The 16131-nt window shown below is 39.5% G+C and overlaps 2 protein-coding genes across 3 annotated transcripts in view; both read left to right on the top strand.

Moving 5' to 3' along the window:
* Nucleotides 1-296: 296 nt before the first annotated feature.
* LOC146157694 (carboxypeptidase B-like) lies at nt 297-3764 on the top strand. Its single transcript, XM_083388298.1, has 12 exons — nt 297-358; nt 561-639; nt 891-961; nt 1038-1092; nt 1237-1341; nt 1399-1599; nt 1813-1923; nt 2178-2384; nt 2567-2653; nt 2848-2932; nt 2997-3109; nt 3684-3764. Exons 1-12 carry the CDS (start codon nt 297-299, stop codon nt 3762-3764), a joined length of 1257 nt encoding a protein of 418 aa, XP_083244424.1.
* A 663-nt stretch (nt 3765-4427) lies between these two features.
* LOC146157693 (peroxidasin homolog) overlaps nt 4428-16131 on the top strand; it is a 45283-nt gene continuing 33579 nt past the window's right edge. For both annotated transcript variants that reach the window (XM_083386696.1, XM_083386695.1), the window contains exons 1-3: nt 4428-5304; nt 8352-8423; nt 14229-14300. In XM_083386696.1, the coding sequence (XP_083242822.1) occupies nt 5102-5304; nt 8352-8423; nt 14229-14300 (347 nt within the window). In that variant the 5' untranslated portion in view covers nt 4428-5101. The remainder of the gene's footprint in view (nt 5305-8351; nt 8424-14228; nt 14301-16131) is intronic.

Here is a 16131-nt window from a genome sequence, read left to right as displayed (position 1 = left end):
AAGTCAATACCTTACATTTGCCACAATTTTGATGATTAATTAAAACGTTCCTCGATTTTCTTGGTGCGATGGCCATCTATTTAAGGAACAAAAGTTGACGAACAAACAGGTATCTGCCGCTTGTTATCCAAACAGAAGCGATAAGTAAAATGCTGACGCGTGATGTTAGCATCGTGAGAAGCAAAGCAGATGCTTCGAGCCACCGACAACTTGTTGCAACATTCACAAGTATTTAGTGCAACATTCACAAGTATTTCACCAACAGAAGCAACTACAAGCAAGGTTTAGTGATCACCATGAAGTTGATATTAAGCTTGCTCATTTCAGTCGTTTGCGCTTCAAAGCTCAGATTTGACGGGTAAGTTGTTTATTGGCTCAATCACCATCGTATAATGTTAAGCTTTTAGCAAATTGCTTTAAAGGATTGTTGCCTAAAACCAGGGCAATGCGTCCAATGCAAGTTAGATTACCTTGCCGCTAGTTTCTTCTACAACTGACCAAATGTGTAGTCTGCATAAATGCTCGTATGAAAAGTTTTTAAAGTTACTTTGTTTTTAAAGGGATCAAGTTCTGACTCTTTTCCCACAAACTCAAGGTCATTTGGAGGTCATCCAGGAGTTTGGTCAAGTTACAGGATTGGTCAGTAAAACATAAACATCTTAATCAACCTTAATATGCACTAAGTAAATTATATTCCACATTTTATTAACAATTTCTACGTCTTTATGAAAATGCACGTTTCAATGAAGCAATTTTCGTTTTTGATATTTAAATAACTTTTAAGCAAATATAGCGAAAATCAATATGCCAACCCGAAGTAGCCTACTTGGGATTCGAACCCTCGACCTTAGGAATTTATTCCTCGAGCATGACATTGCATTTTTTGTCAGGTGGATTTCTGGTATCCTGACTCAGCAGATTCAGTGCAAGTAGGACACCCAGTGGACATAAGGGTACCGAGGTCAGTCAAGCGTGAATTCAATAAAATCGACTCTTTGTTAAACTAATGAGTAATAATTGTAATTATTACGTCACAGACATTTTCTAAAAGGAATTTTGTCGAAAATAGAAAAGTCAGGTCTATTTTACCAGGTGAGGATTTAGAGTTACTTTTGTTCGATAAAGTAATTTTGTAACCCTACAACCACAATTGTTGAATAAAATGGTTATGTAGTATAGTTCTAGTTAAAAGTGTAATAGCGAGCCAACCGAAAAACAAGTTTGACATTTATTCAGACAAAGATCTCGAACGTGCAAGAGTTGATGGAGAATCAACACAATTCGAAAAGATCGGGCAAAAGTGAGGGTTACGACTACTACAAGTATCACACATACGAAGAGGTGAGGTATAGTGTCGATTGCAGGCGTGCCACGAGATGACATATTGCATCGATTTAGATCGTTCAATGGTCACGTGACATCAGCAATGCATTCCCGAAATTGGCTCGATGGGAAGAACTCGCCTTCAGCACAGAAGGAAGGTTAATCCCCAAGCTGACCCTGGGGTCGTCCACTGACAAGCCGGAGTTCATCATCGACTGTGGAATTCACGCCCGGGAGTGGATAGCTCCTGCATTCTGCCAGTACTTTGTGCACAGGGTAAACACACTTCTAGTATGCTTTAAAATCGGAGTTTATTGGTTTTAAAGTTCACTAATTTTCGTATTGTAAACATTAAACGTGTTTTGTCCTGATTTCATACGCTTTACATTGCTGAATAGGTGGTGGATTATAAGCGTTGTTTATTTGAAACACATTGTTCGTATTTACGACCAAACTGCGATTTGTGTTGTAAGATTGTGTTGTTTACAGATGCTCACCGAATACGCAAGCGACCCTCAGGTTGGTCGAATGATGGACGAGATGACTTGGGTCATTATTCCGCTTCTTAACGTGGATGGATACGATTACACCTGGACCGATGTAAGGATTCAATTGATGCTACTAAATATCACTAACCCCAGCCCAAAAAACGGCGCTATGGTTGTTTCACGACTCGCTCCACTCGTAGTTTACATAAAACTTTGGCTGATCGACTAAAATATGTCATATCCCATTAACTTTACTTTCCTTTTTTTGGGCAAGAAACTAAGATTTTTGTGAAGTTGGACAAATAATTTTCAACTCCCTATAAAACCTTTACTTTTTTTAACAAATATTTATCTTGTTTTGTTTAGAATCGCTTGTGGAGGAAAACCCGATCGCTAAACCCTGGCAGTCTTTGCGTTGGAACCGACGCGAACAGGAACTACGACGTATCGTGGAGTGGACCCGGGGCTTCCCCTGACCCCTGCAGCCAAACCTACCACGGACCATCTGTAGAATCCGAACCAGAAGTTAAAGCAAGCGCTGACCTTATAAGGAAGCACAGCGACACTGCCAAGGTGGGCATCGAACCAATAACCCTCGGAACATTATCCAATGTTTAAGTTAATGTAAAGTAAACGTCGTGTGTAAATGAACTTTCGAATGGGAAAACACGACAAGCAAAAACTTGCACGAAACAATTCGCACAACTTAGTTTGTTGAGGCCTGAACTACTAACCCTTGTAACTTTGTTTTGCAGGCGTACATTGCTTTCCACAGCTACACGCAGGTGTTCGTCTACCCTTTCTCCTACTCCAACGTATCAACCAGCAATGCTGAACAACTGGTAAGCAGCATACATGTTTAAATGATTCTAAATCTAATTATTCAGATTAAAAGAAAAATACAACAAAACTGTTGATTTTTTTAGTTCCAAACCTATTGAGCGTTGTTGTTGACCTGAAATGGTTTGATGCCGACCAGTAGCTTTTTCCCCTGCATAAATAATTATTTATTATAACTCCTTCCTTTGTTTTAAAGGACGACTTGTCAGAACGAGCTGCTCAGGCGATCTTAGATACAACTGGGATGAAATACACTTACGGACCTGGAACTACATCGATGTGTAAGTGCTGTGGCGCGATTTAAACCCACGACCCACCGACTTCTAACCCCGCTTGTTTTTGCAGATGGAGTTTCTGGAGGTGCCAAGGATTTCACTTGGTTGCAGGGGATTCCCCTATCATGGACCATCGAGTTAAGAGACACCGGAGAATTCGGATTCCTGCTTCCTGAAGAGCAGGTGAGGTCAATGACCTGGGGTAACCTAAAGAGCAGGTGAGGTCAATGACCTTGGGTAACCTAAAGAGCAGGTGAGGTCAATGACATTGGGTTACCTAAAGAGCAGGTGAGGTCAATGACCTTGGGTAAGCTAAAGAGCAGGTGAGGTCAATGACCTGGGCTATTCTCGGTACTGGTCCGATACTAGGGTTGTATCGGTGCCGATCAAAGCCTGACTTGGCTTAATAACCTTAAGGAAACACCTCCGAATGTTAAATTTGATCTATTTTGCTTGTTTGACGTAGTAATGACGTCATTTGTATCATATCGGATCACGATAATTTCTTTCCAATACATCGAGTATCGAAATCGGAACAAAAAGTCAAATATTGTACAACCCCAATCATGACCTAGCAATAGTATTTTTTAGACACCGCTGAATTTTTTAGCTCTTGCGAAATATTTCTAAAGTTTGTGACGTAACTTTTGATTATTTACATTGTTCTGCCTCGGTTAACCCTAAACTTTCCGTACCATTTCTTGACGTCATTATTCTAATTATTGCTTCGCGTTTTTACGAAATTGTTTTTCTTCAGATTCCCGACAACTGCCGCGAAATGTTCGAGGCGATGAAAGTGATCACAGAAGAAGCGATCACCACAACTATCGACGTGTGACGTCACTACGTATTGACGTCACAACTATGACGTCGTAATTTTAACGATTAATCGCGAATGAAGCTTTTTAATTATGAACACTGGTGAAATAAACAAAAGACGAGGTTGACTTCGTGTTGTTCAGATCTTTGTGCTTTCGCAAATCTGCTCCAGGCAAAGTTAGAAACACTTGATTATTACTTAATCGACCTCGTAAGTCAGAGTTGGGCAAAAGCTAAATTAAAATACGTTTTGGCAACAACGCTAAATAGGTTTTAAACAGGAGAAATGCGGCCATAAACCGTAGTTCCATGTTGGTGCTAAAATAGTTGAAGAGAAATTAAAAATAACTTTACAACAAAAAAACAGTACGATAAAAGACAAAGACATCGATCAAACAGTTACGATTTATTAAAACTATTTATCGGCAATCCATCATTTCAAATAAACTTTGGCGGCTGGATCGAGCAACTTGGTTATCCACATTATGTCGTCACAGAGCAGTCGTCTAAGGAGTCGAGAAGAAAGGTAGACAGGAAATTAATGGCGAGTTTGACGAGAGGCGCTCGCCGCAGGTGACTGACGTAGTGTCTAGTCTGCTACAGATAGCTCTACCTACTACTGCTGCTGTACAGAGTTGTACCTATTGCTGCGGTACAAACTTGTACTTAATGCTGTAGTTAGTTGTACTAAATGTGCTGTGGATACTTGTACTTTAAGCTGCTGTCGTTAGCTGTACTATTTTTGTACTTGTGGTGTGGATATTTTGCCATATTTTGTCAATGGAATGTAAGTGCTTGACTGCTTGGGTACGCTATGCGTATCTGTAATGCAGCTTGATAATAATTTGCAAAGCCAAAAAAGTTCGAGTAGATCGACATCATCTTGAATAAGACGTTTCGATACAAGCTTGTATCATCTTTCAGTTAACGTGTAACGTCAGTGCAGTTAAACGACGAGCTAAGATTCCTTGCAAGCAAACAAAGATCTGTCCGAACGTAGCTGCTTTAACCTTTCAGTTGAGTTCGCTTAGGAATGCTTTCAGCACGTAATAAAGTAAATAGAAGATTGGCCGTTATCAGCAAAGTTCATGTGCTACCAAGAGCTTACAGATCAGTTCATCTTATTTGTGTTTTAGTTTTAGGTCAGCACTAAGCTTAGGTTGTGTCATTGCGATTAATGATTTTGCCGGAATTTTACCCAACCAATTATATCTAGTCTTGTTAAGTTGGTGAGAAGCCTTGTTCTATTCGCAATGCTTCAAACCAACAGTGACTTGTTTCCCCACAGGCGTTAGGCTTTCTGTGCCTTTCTTCAGGCGGCTTGGAATAACACAAAGGCACAAAAGCGACGTAATAATGCCGGGCTCGAGCGCTTTACGGCTGCTCCTTCTCACCACGGTTCTGGTGGCGACGTTCTGCGGGGATTCGGTGTTCGCTCAGCGGCGAGGATTCTCCAGTCGTTCCTGCCCCAGCGGTTGTGTGTGTCTCATCTCCACTGTGAGGTGCACTCACCACAGACTCGACACAATCCCGAGGATCCCTCCTGACACAAGGACCTTGTAAGTCAAACGGGTTTGTGTAAATGAAGTGGCAACTTAACCGTGTGTTTACATGTGGGAAGGAATATGTCAGCATTAAGCACAATCCTGGGTCGGTTTGCGTGACGTGATTGCTTGTCCCATAATGTGGCTGCATTTAATTTTTCTCACCCTAAACGCTAAGCTTTACGTCTGCAGAGAATGCTTATTGTTGAAGTCACGAGTTTTGACGACTTAAACATAACAGTGTTTCTATTTCTTGCGTTTGAAATGCCACAAACCACTTGAATGCATTCTAATGAGGTCGTTTAGAATTCTCGTTTTATTTGATCAACTACAACAAACTTTTACTTTTTGCATTTGCTTTGGAACGTCACTTTTCCTCTTGCATCACGTTAGACGTCACCCACGTGTGACGTGTAATACGTCATAGTCGCCATTGTCGATCGCGCGACGTGCCCAAATATTTGCATTGTTCCGCACAAAGGAGCGCGATGTTTGCCGCCCCACAATGCACCGCGGTTCCTTTCTGACAATGTTTTATGTGAAGTCAAAAAGTTAAAAAAAGTTGGGAAGTGGATCTTGACTCTGTTTGAATCCATTGAAACATTGTGGATTGGTTTTTGTATTGTTGTGGTTGTGTTTAGGTTCTTACTTTATTGTGGGACTCACAATTCTCGCTTCGTATTAGATTTCAACCCAAAAGTACAAGAGTTTTTCGAACATGATGTGCTAAGGTTAACTTGAACCATTATTTTCCTCATATTTTAATGCGAGCAACTGTTTGGGTTTAAACAGTTTTGCCGATATTTTATTATTTGACACATGCGAAAGATATCCACAACCGAATTTTAATGAAAAACGCTTAAAACGTGTCGAAGCCAGGTTTAAAAGAGCTCCATAAGCCGTCACGCCCCACTGACCCGCTGTGGTCGGTCACGGTTGACTGGTCGCACTTGGTTAAACACACACCGTTATCTTCACACCGCTTCAGACGCGCGATAAGACCACTTAAGCGGCAACTTTCAACGAGCAGTGATAAGAAGTTCACCGCTTCGCTCCACACAGATATCAACCTCGTCTCGTGGCCAACCTATCCCAGGTTGTAAGCCTTAAAACCAGGATTTGTTTGAATCCAATGTCCATTGCAATTTCATAAACTTATAGGTTGTATGCTTGGCTCGCCTTTCTTGAGGTAAAGTTCGTCTGAAATCCTTTTAAATTGGGTTTAACATTCTCTCGTAAAAGCGGAAAAGCGCGATGTATGACGTTATAACGCATGTGACAAATAGGTGTGAACCTTTCGCGACCCTGAAACTCATTTAAACCCTGAAACGCAAACCGTGCAGCTGGGATAATGGCAATCCTGTGATAAAACAACCCCAATAAATTATATTTCCACCGTATCTCACAAAAGAACCCACAAAATGAGCCGGCCATTTAATGTAGCCACAAAAAGTGGCCACTTTTGTCTGAACCTGAGCTCTCATCGGGGTGGTTTGTCGGTAAGCGGGTTTGTGACGAAACAATCAAGTTTCCGGCGCTCTTTTGTCTTGCGTGATTACGTCTGTGTTCCCAAAAAGCGCAGATCGCAATAAACTTGGTCTAGCTTTTAAAAGTATATCAATTATTGTCATATTATAAATGTTAAAGCCGATTAATCGGTATGTAAAGTGTTTTTGTATTGTTTGCTTTAATAAGGATTTAGTTAAAATATTTTATACTTGGGCGGACGATTTAATAATTTGTCGAACATGAGCCACAGCGTTGTTACAAACTAGTCGGTGATGTTTTGCGCAACAAATACGGTTTCCTTGGATGAACGAGCTGGTCGGGCGTGAAAATAGAAAGGCGAGCAAACCAGACATCAGTTAATTACCATCGACGCCAAGCCGCCAGTCGTAATCTGAACCAGCCACTTAATACACCCTTAATCTGCCCGTTACCGCTCGGGAAACTTCGCGTGGTTTCGGATTTGTTCGCGAAACGTCGTGTTGTGCCAAACTATCTCCCCAGGCTATCATCGTGTTAAACCAAGAAGCGACACAGCTGCCGCTGTTTCATCTTTACAAGCCACTTCAAACCAAGTTATTTGCACGCACATGTGTTCCAGCGATCAAGGAAATAGCCACATATCAAAACAGGAAACAAAATATTTCACAGAATTCTAAAACATAATAAAAATATCAAAGCCCATATAGAAGTTGGTATTATTTTGAACGTTTCGAATATCTCTTTATTCATTTCAACACCTACTTCTGTAAGGGATTTGATATTCCTATTACGCCTTACCACGACCTTTAGCCATTGTGCTCCATTCTAAAGCAGTTTAAATGTTTCTATGATACGGGCTCGCCTGTATGAAGCATTATTTGCTTGAGATAAATTTATTCCAACTAATTTGTGAATAAAATATTTATGTCTTTCTTTAACTTTTCTACGACGTCATGCGATCGATTGTCTGCCCCACTGTCGATTGTTGTCGCTTCTCGGCTTCTCGCGTCGTTGTCGTTGGTTTAGGAAGTGGTTTGTTGGAGGAGATTGAGGCGCGATAAGCCGCGAGTGATAAAACTTCGTGGAAGAAGTTTAAACGGGTTTATTGTTGGGATCATTTGTTGCCGACACCTGTAACTCCCCAAACCCCACTTATTGTAGGGGGTTTCCCAAAAAACTCCACTTACTGTAGGGGAGTACCCCAAACCCCCCACTTAACTTCGTTTGTTGAGTCATAAAGGAACGACGCGATGTCGCTAAATATGGAATCACTTCTAATGGTCGAGTAGTTTAAAATATTTCCCGGATCGTATCACTCCGCATTCCTTACCATAAATGTGCATATATTCATCCGCCGCGAAGGAAACCAAATCGCGGATGTCAGCGGCGAAGAATGCTAATTATGTCGTCACAGTTTGCGCGTCTAAGAGCGAAAGTTTCCCCGAAAAATATGTTTACGACTTTGCAACCAACTTCGCATATTCTGTATTTTACTTCATCGATAATTCCCGCAATCACTTTCATTTGTCATACTGCTCCTTGTGACGTCATATAACCTGTTTGTTGCTTCACAGAGACTTGCGGTTCAACATGATCGAGGATATTCCATCCGGGACGTTTAGAGGGCTCAGGAAAATCAACTCGATGTGAGTTCGTAAAATATATTTGTTGGTTTGGTTTTCTGTTGGATGATTAAAGCGCGCGATTCGATTGTTGCATAATGTCGTAACAATCGATCACCGCCACGTCACGTGACTCCGACGCCTTCAGGTCGCGACGTTATTTAATCCCGTCACGCCCCACTGGTTTCCTATCACTGGATGCCAGTGGTTGTGACGCAACAATTGAATCGGGGTCGCAGGTCACGTGCTTTGCTGCAATTGAACGTTTGAAGCATTTTTTTTGACCCGAAAGCAAAACCTTGCTTTGCACGATGGCTTTAAATGAAAGCAAAAAGTTTCAGGCTGTTCTGACGTAAAATGCCATTTTAGACGAAAAATATTTACTTTTACATTTTTTATAAATGACGTCATCAAATCGGTAAATAAAAAAATGTAATCCAAGCAGAAGAGGGCAATTTAAAATCGATAAAAAATGCTAATTTAGAGGATTATTTCTTGTTTGAGCTTCTTGATGTTAAAACGTAAAAAAAGCGTTGTTAGAGTTGCGGCAAAGTGCCATTATTAAGGGAAATCGTAACAAGAGTGATTTAATGGTGGGAAAGGTGGGAAAAGTTTGTCACCCAATCGCACACAACAGCTGCACATTTAGCGAGAAGGAAAGTAATTTAAGTGTCCTGTGTTGGTGGGTCTTTACACACACCTGCCTTACTGTCTCCCCTTCACTTTAATTGGGGGTGTTGCGTTAAGGGTACCAGCCCCCCCACACAATATGAGTGAGGTGTTGGGTTTAGGCCACTTGAACCAGAGAATCCATCTTTGTCGAGGAGTGGTTTCACAAATGAAATATTCGATCTTTTTATTGAGTTGGTTGATACGCCGCTTGGTAAACCGCTTGGCTACTTTTCCCGCAAGTGCTTTCATGGATTTCTCCAGCTCTTGTTTATTGAGTTCATGGAATCTGACCCGTTGTATATATTTAATAGTAAGTCAACTGGGAAATCGTAATCTGACCATGTTCATCTTCACCTTGCCGCTTAGCTTAACTTAGGAGTGTGTTAAAACATCTTCGGTTTAGTTTTGGTTTTAAGGGTTGTGGCTTCAGTGTGTGATTAAACCTCAAAAAGAGCAGGCCAGTATTTAACTTTAAAATGGGGTCGAACGGGTTCAAAGAAAAATATACAACTGCTTTTTCATTAGCACCTTTTTGTGACAACACACCTCTTGGCACTTGCCACATGCCACATCGTCAATTGCCACAGTGTAAGTGGCCTTGCCACTTGCCAGCATTTACTTGACGGACAAAAATGTTTATGTATTAACGCAGTGGTCGGCAAACACCGGTCCGTAGCAGGGTTGAGATTAAAATTTTGTTTAAACACGAACTGAACGTAAAAACCTGGTAAAAAGTCAAAAATACTCAAATGTATTTTTATATTTAACACATTTACCTTCGTTTTAATTTAGCCTACTACTCCATTGTTGATTGCTCTAATAAAAAATCACAATTAGTATCAAGCTCTCGTGAGGTTCAAAACAACTAGTGTGCTTTGGCCATATGCGTTACATAGATCGTTCACAACATCCATAATGCAAATTGTTATTCCAAAATCCAACTTCTAGTACTTACAATATATCGAAAAATAGGCTAAAATATCATGTGATTTAATTTTAGGCGTGCTCACTTTAAAGTACAATAGAATTTCGTGTAAATAATATTTATAAACTATGTCCCATAATGAAATAATTAATTATTTTGATTAGGCAGGAAAGGTTTCGAAAAAAACGTATGTATATTAATTAGTTTTAGCCTCTATAAAAATGACAGAAAAGCCAAATGATTTTTCTAACATCAACCACGGTAAAAAAATGATTTTTGTTGTAAAAATGCCTTTCAGGTATTGGTAATATTGGTATACAAGTGTAATTTAGGAAAAAACGTAAAGGCCTAAACGTTTTATTGAAATGAGCCGCGGGCTGGGTTAAATTAAATTGTTTGGCTGACCAAATGCCGCCCGGCGCGGGTTTCAGTTCAATAATTCCTTGATGGGAGCCTCACTTTGCGACAAAACAAGCATAAAGTTCGCATTGAACGTTGTAATAAATTTCCTTTGCTGGACATTTGTTGTTTTTTAAGGCCTGTCCGTGACAAAGTTTTATTTTTAAACCGGTCCGCAGTGCAAAAAGGTTGCCGACCCCTGTATTAAGGGAATTGTGCCGAACGTTTCCACCAATCTTAAACCTCTTCGTGCTAACTTCCACCTTTTATGCGTTGTTTAGTTAATTGTTGGTCGCTTCCACTAAACTATAAAACACCAAGTGAATGAAGCATGTAAAAATTCCTTTGGCTCACAAACCTCTTTGTCAAATATGTCGTCGTTGAAATGTTGGTTTATAGAGGGGCGTGGCTAAACCAGCAACCACGCCCTTATTCCAGCCAATCACAAGCCGGCAAATGTGGTTACGTGGTTTGCTGCACGCCGCAACACGCAATACACAAAAGTGATCCACATTTCCTTTAATTTTGTCACTTCTTACCCCCTGCATCTCCACAGCCACCAAACATCTCATCAAACAATCCAAACAATTTCCATTCAAGCAAACCTGCATTTGCACCCGGAGTTTCACTTAGTACATTCGCTTTAAACGTTGCGTTAAAATCAGCGCAAACTCCTCACAATGTAACTCGCGTCGCATCCCGGAAACTTTAAATTGAGTTAAGCGGATCGCGCGGTGTCAGTGACGTCACAATCGCCAGGGGAGCGCTCAATCAGCACTGTAAGTGATCCAAGTTGCGTGGTAATGGCAGACTGCTTCGGCGCCATCAACTTCGGGGGATCAGCAACTTCCACAACCTTGCATTGTGATGTAATAGACGAGACGCGGTGTTGAAAAACAAGTTGAGCTTCCAACTCTGCGTCTTGACCTTTTGACCTCTGTCGGTTCGTCTCATCCGACTTCATGTGTCAGCTTTTCATCACTCTCTTGTCTACGTCACAGTGCTGCTTAACCACGTAACAATGGATATTTTACAGATGTCACATAACTGACTTGACCTTAATTTAATACAAGGGCATTAATTGCCCTAGTTCTAGTTTCCAAAACCTATATTATATTTTGTAAGTCAGTGATGTGATTTATAACATTATGATTTAAAAGACTGACTCTTGAGCACTTAGTTGTTCAAACGCGTTGATTCAAGACTTGCCTTGACTGACCCGTTTAAAGTGAAAACGTAGCCTCAAACATTTTTGCTGCGGAAGAATTAAAAATAAAAGACGAAGCACACAAAACTCGTTTGAAAATACATTTCCAGTAGTTTTGATAACTGAAAATATATTTTTGTTAAACCACGGTGCATGGGATTACGTCAGTAGAATCATCAAGTTTCAGCTCAATATTTAAGATTCGAATCTTTCACCTCCATCTAAATCCCCGATAAGTTACAACTAGGAAAAACTAATTAAAGGGCAGCATTTCACGCGTGACTCTGCAGTTTATTAAGCATGACGATGCACATTATACTTTCTCACGAGCGAACAAAATAGGTGGGATCAAATTCACCGAAATTTGACACAAAATGCCAGATTTACCCCAAATTTTTCGCCGTAACCTTATAACGGCGTCGTTAAGGTAACCTGCAGGTTTTGTTTAAAGTATGAGTTAGGTTTAGGAGTGAACGATCACTTAATCCCCGCCTCTTCGCCCTGATAAGGTGTTAAGCCGCTTATAAGCTTCGTTAATGAGATTGTCCGTCAGTAGAACGACCCTGGGTGAATTAATGATTGTAATATTGGCAAAAATCCTTTCCTTCAACCAGGACTACTACGTTATGTTTGGGAGGTTGCCAGAATAAAATATGTTTCCGTACTACATTCTTCATTAACCCTTTGCGGTCCTCTTTTTTTACAGTTTCGGTTACCACAGGTCCAATTTTTTTTAATGCATTTTTGGTTAGTTTTGTATGTTTAGATTACGTTTGTCGATTTTTTTTGTCAAATTTTTTTTCATTTTTATTTTTTTAGCGTTTTTATAACAGCCCAGTTTTCGTATTTTTTTTTGTATCATGGTCTTTCTGAGCAAAAGTTATTACTTTCAACTAGACAAAGGGATCACTTTCAAACACTTCTGACGTAGAAATGAAGTTTTTCATTCTACTTCCACGGGTTATGGGTACTGTGGTTGGTTCCGGCGACTTTACATGTAGCATCCAATGTATTTGCAAAAAACGCCTTCGAGAAAATACATCAAGAAAAAATGGGAAATATTCAGTCCATTTTCTACTGAAGTAGTCCTTTATCTCAGGTTTTTCTATCAAAGATATCTGCAGTACAACTCCGAGATAAGCTCTAACCAGGCAATATAGTCTGCCTTATCCATTAGTTGTTTATAAAAGTTCAAAAATTTGGACCCCCCCCTTTTTGAATTTCTGGATACGCCCCTGCTTAAGATGTTTAACTGCGACCTTTTTACAGTTATTTTAATGCTCTTTAATTTTAGGGTTTAAGGCTTTAAATTGAAGACCTTGGTACAAAAACTGAGTCACTTATTTGTGTGTAGGAGCAGGTTCAACGCGGTTTCAAGGAAAGTTGCTTGTTGTCTACTAACTTGTAAAGTTGTTTTAGTGTTCCTTGGAATTGTTGGGATAAGTGGGACTTCCCCAACGAATCACTGATGTTGAACGTGACTCATCAGTGACAATCACCTCTATGACATCACAGTTGTGTTGATTGTAACGTCACACTTGTGATTCATGGCGAGTGTCACCTCAAATAAACACTTTTGCTGCAAAAGTTGTAGAATATTTCATTTTTATCGCCCCGCTGCATTTTTTCCCGTTGCAGTTTTTACCGCTGCAGGTTTTTCTGCTGCATTGCGGCAATCCTCTGCAGCGATCCAGTGTTTGCTTGATCGGGTCAAATTGCCGCGAAGTCGCTTCTAGAGGCACTTAGAGCGTGAGTCATAATTCCTTGGGAGATAAGCAAACTGCGATTTATGACTCACAAGACTCGGCTGATTCTCCACAAATAGAAGCCAACTTTCACCTAAACTTTCAACTAAAGTTAATCAGTAAATAGTTAAACCAAAGTAAAAAGCGTTAAAGTGAAATTAGTGCTAAGCAAAACCTAAAGTTAAAACAATAAAGAAAAAAAAATAAAGTCGCATGTTTATGAGAATAGATCCGTCGCATTTTAATGGTTTTGGTTAGCGTTAATATCACATTTTCTCCTTATCAGTCGATTTTTATGCGATTAAAGCAACTCCCATCCAAGTCGTTTTGGTCCTGACAAGTTTTTCCATTTTACGACTTTAGGTCAGGTTGCGAAATCTCGTGTTGGTTTTAAACAAACGCTCGTTACCTCTCAAACACGTGACAAGGTAAAAAGGTCAAGTGCACACTTGAGTAGGTCAAAGGTCAAATTGATGCAGGGCTTTGTGTGTACGAACAAAATGTTGAGAATGTCTTACATTAATCACCTTGACACTTTGAAAGTAGCAGTAAAAACTTTTGCTGTTGATTAGTATTATGCAAGCTTCTTTCCTTTTAAAAAGTGACATTTAAATAACAAAAGTAGTGTTCATGCTTTTAATGCAAAATATGTTTAATGTTAAAATATAAATAAGTTAATCTGAAATCCACTTGCAAGTATTAAATTGATTTTCGTTGATATGCTTCAAGCGAAGATTTTTGTTCCAAGAAGGTCCCTAGATTGTAAGTTCAAGCTTTTCACCATATGGGCAGTTTATTGTTAATAAATCCAATCAACATCAAACATTGAAAGTGCATTTTCAAATTTATGTAGTTACGCTTATTCTTATATATTTTTTCAGATTGTTGAACAACAACCGAATCGCTCGAATCGATGAGGACGCTTTTCACGGTTTAAACTCACTGAGATATTTGTAAGTTTCAAGTTGCTTGCTTTCTTCTGCGGCTGCGCTTTTAAGCTGTTTGTTGTGCGGTTTAAACCTGGGCTTCCCAAAGTTTCAGGGTCTTGAGAAGACCTGGGTTTTATTCTAGGGAGTACAACTATTATTGTATTTTTTCTATGTTCAAATGGCACAACTAACAAAGCTTAATTTACTAGTAAGTTTTACATTACCTCGACAAAACGTGTAAAATCAGATGACCAGTAAAGGTAACTACTGTCAAATAATTGCTGGAAATTAAAATAGTATGGTAATAGACTCAATATTTTGGAAAGTCCTGTGTTATTTAATGCTTTGTGCTTTGCAAGGTGTGGGTTGCTTTTGCTCCGCCATTCGTTTGCAGAAGCTAATCACTAACCACGTGTATGTAATTAAACGAACGCTTTATAAATAAACACAACAATTTGGCGAGCCAAGTGGCGGAAGAAGTGTTTTAGGGGTAATTATTGACACCAATAATGATTTTTAATTTCCATTTGATTTACTAATCTGTATCTGGTTGCTTTATCTGGACTAGACCTTCCCAAACTCTTTCGCGCAACGAATTTTAGGAAAGTTGTTTTTTTCGTTTTGCAAATAGCAAAAATGATACAAAGCACAATAACCAACTAAATAGAATTTTTTTCAACAAGTGTATAAAGCAGATGACAAGGATTGTTCTGCTTCACTAAAAGGTTTCGTAAAGTTTAAATAAATACAAACGGGTGCTAACTGAAAAGTTTGGTAATTCGTGACGCGAACTTTGAATAAGCTTTAAATAAACTGACGTTTCCTGGCACCAATACCTGATTTTTGGTTTTGACTGAAATATTTCTTTTTAATCGCCATTAATCAAAACCACTGTTAAGTTTGTGAAGTAAGTTGTAAATGTTGGCTGGGACCTGGTTTATCAGGTTGTACTTGACTGATAAGCTGAGGCCACCCAACAAGCGAATTGCAGATTGATTTGTTTATTTAACCTTGAATCAACTTCGACTCCCACGTTCAAACATATGGATACCGGGTAAACCCCCTAAATCGAGAGCTGGTTGTCCCTAATAACTGATGTTTCTTTTGTTCAATAAGAAATTGAGAGGTGTTGCCCCTCAAAGACATGCCCCTGTGACCCATAGCTACGTTCGGGCCACAAATGGTGCAGGTACTATTTACTAAACCATAAAAATAAGGGTGGTTTTAAGAGTTTATAAAACTACGTAATAATAACGAAATTAAACTTTCCGTCTATATGCATAATGTTGTTCGTGCAAGAGATTCACAACCTCAGTTATAGGTCGGTGGGTAATTTTTATTCCTTTTTGTTTCGTGTTTTTATCCCTCTATTCGCGGCGCTTCACTTGACTGATCTGTCTGTGTTTCTTGCAAGTTGCTCGAAGTTCAAGTGAAACACAATCTCTCGTGTTGTTACAAGTCACAGTTCGAACTCCACTGTAGAACACCTTATAAGGCAATGTTGGGCCCAAACTTGTTGCAACTAGGAAACCAAATACACAACTAGATTCTCTTACAACAACAATGGCGATTAATTTAGGTGCTTAAAATATTTGTTTCTTAAAATACGTTTTTAAGTTAACTGCGAAAAATTATATCATGATTAGATAAAATATATTGCGTTTACCACAAAATGTATAAAATTTAGTGCACTGCTCCATATTTAACTGTGCAGAGTTTGGTGCGATGTTCGAGTAACATTTAATTTCGACCTAATCTAAATTTACCGAGATCTGCTGAAGGCTTTGCGACGAATTTTTCGTTTTATCAAATTAATCAGGGATTACATAAGGTCACCCAGAATAGCTAGGTTGTG

Source organism: Ascidiella aspersa, chromosome 4, assembly GCF_963924565.1.
Source record: "Ascidiella aspersa chromosome 4, kaAscAspe10.2, whole genome shotgun sequence".
In the NCBI taxonomy this organism is placed as follows: Eukaryota; Metazoa; Chordata; class Ascidiacea; order Phlebobranchia; family Ascidiidae; genus Ascidiella; species Ascidiella aspersa.
Note: the sequence above shows the minus strand (reverse complement) of the source record. Positions and strands in the feature narration are given on the sequence as shown.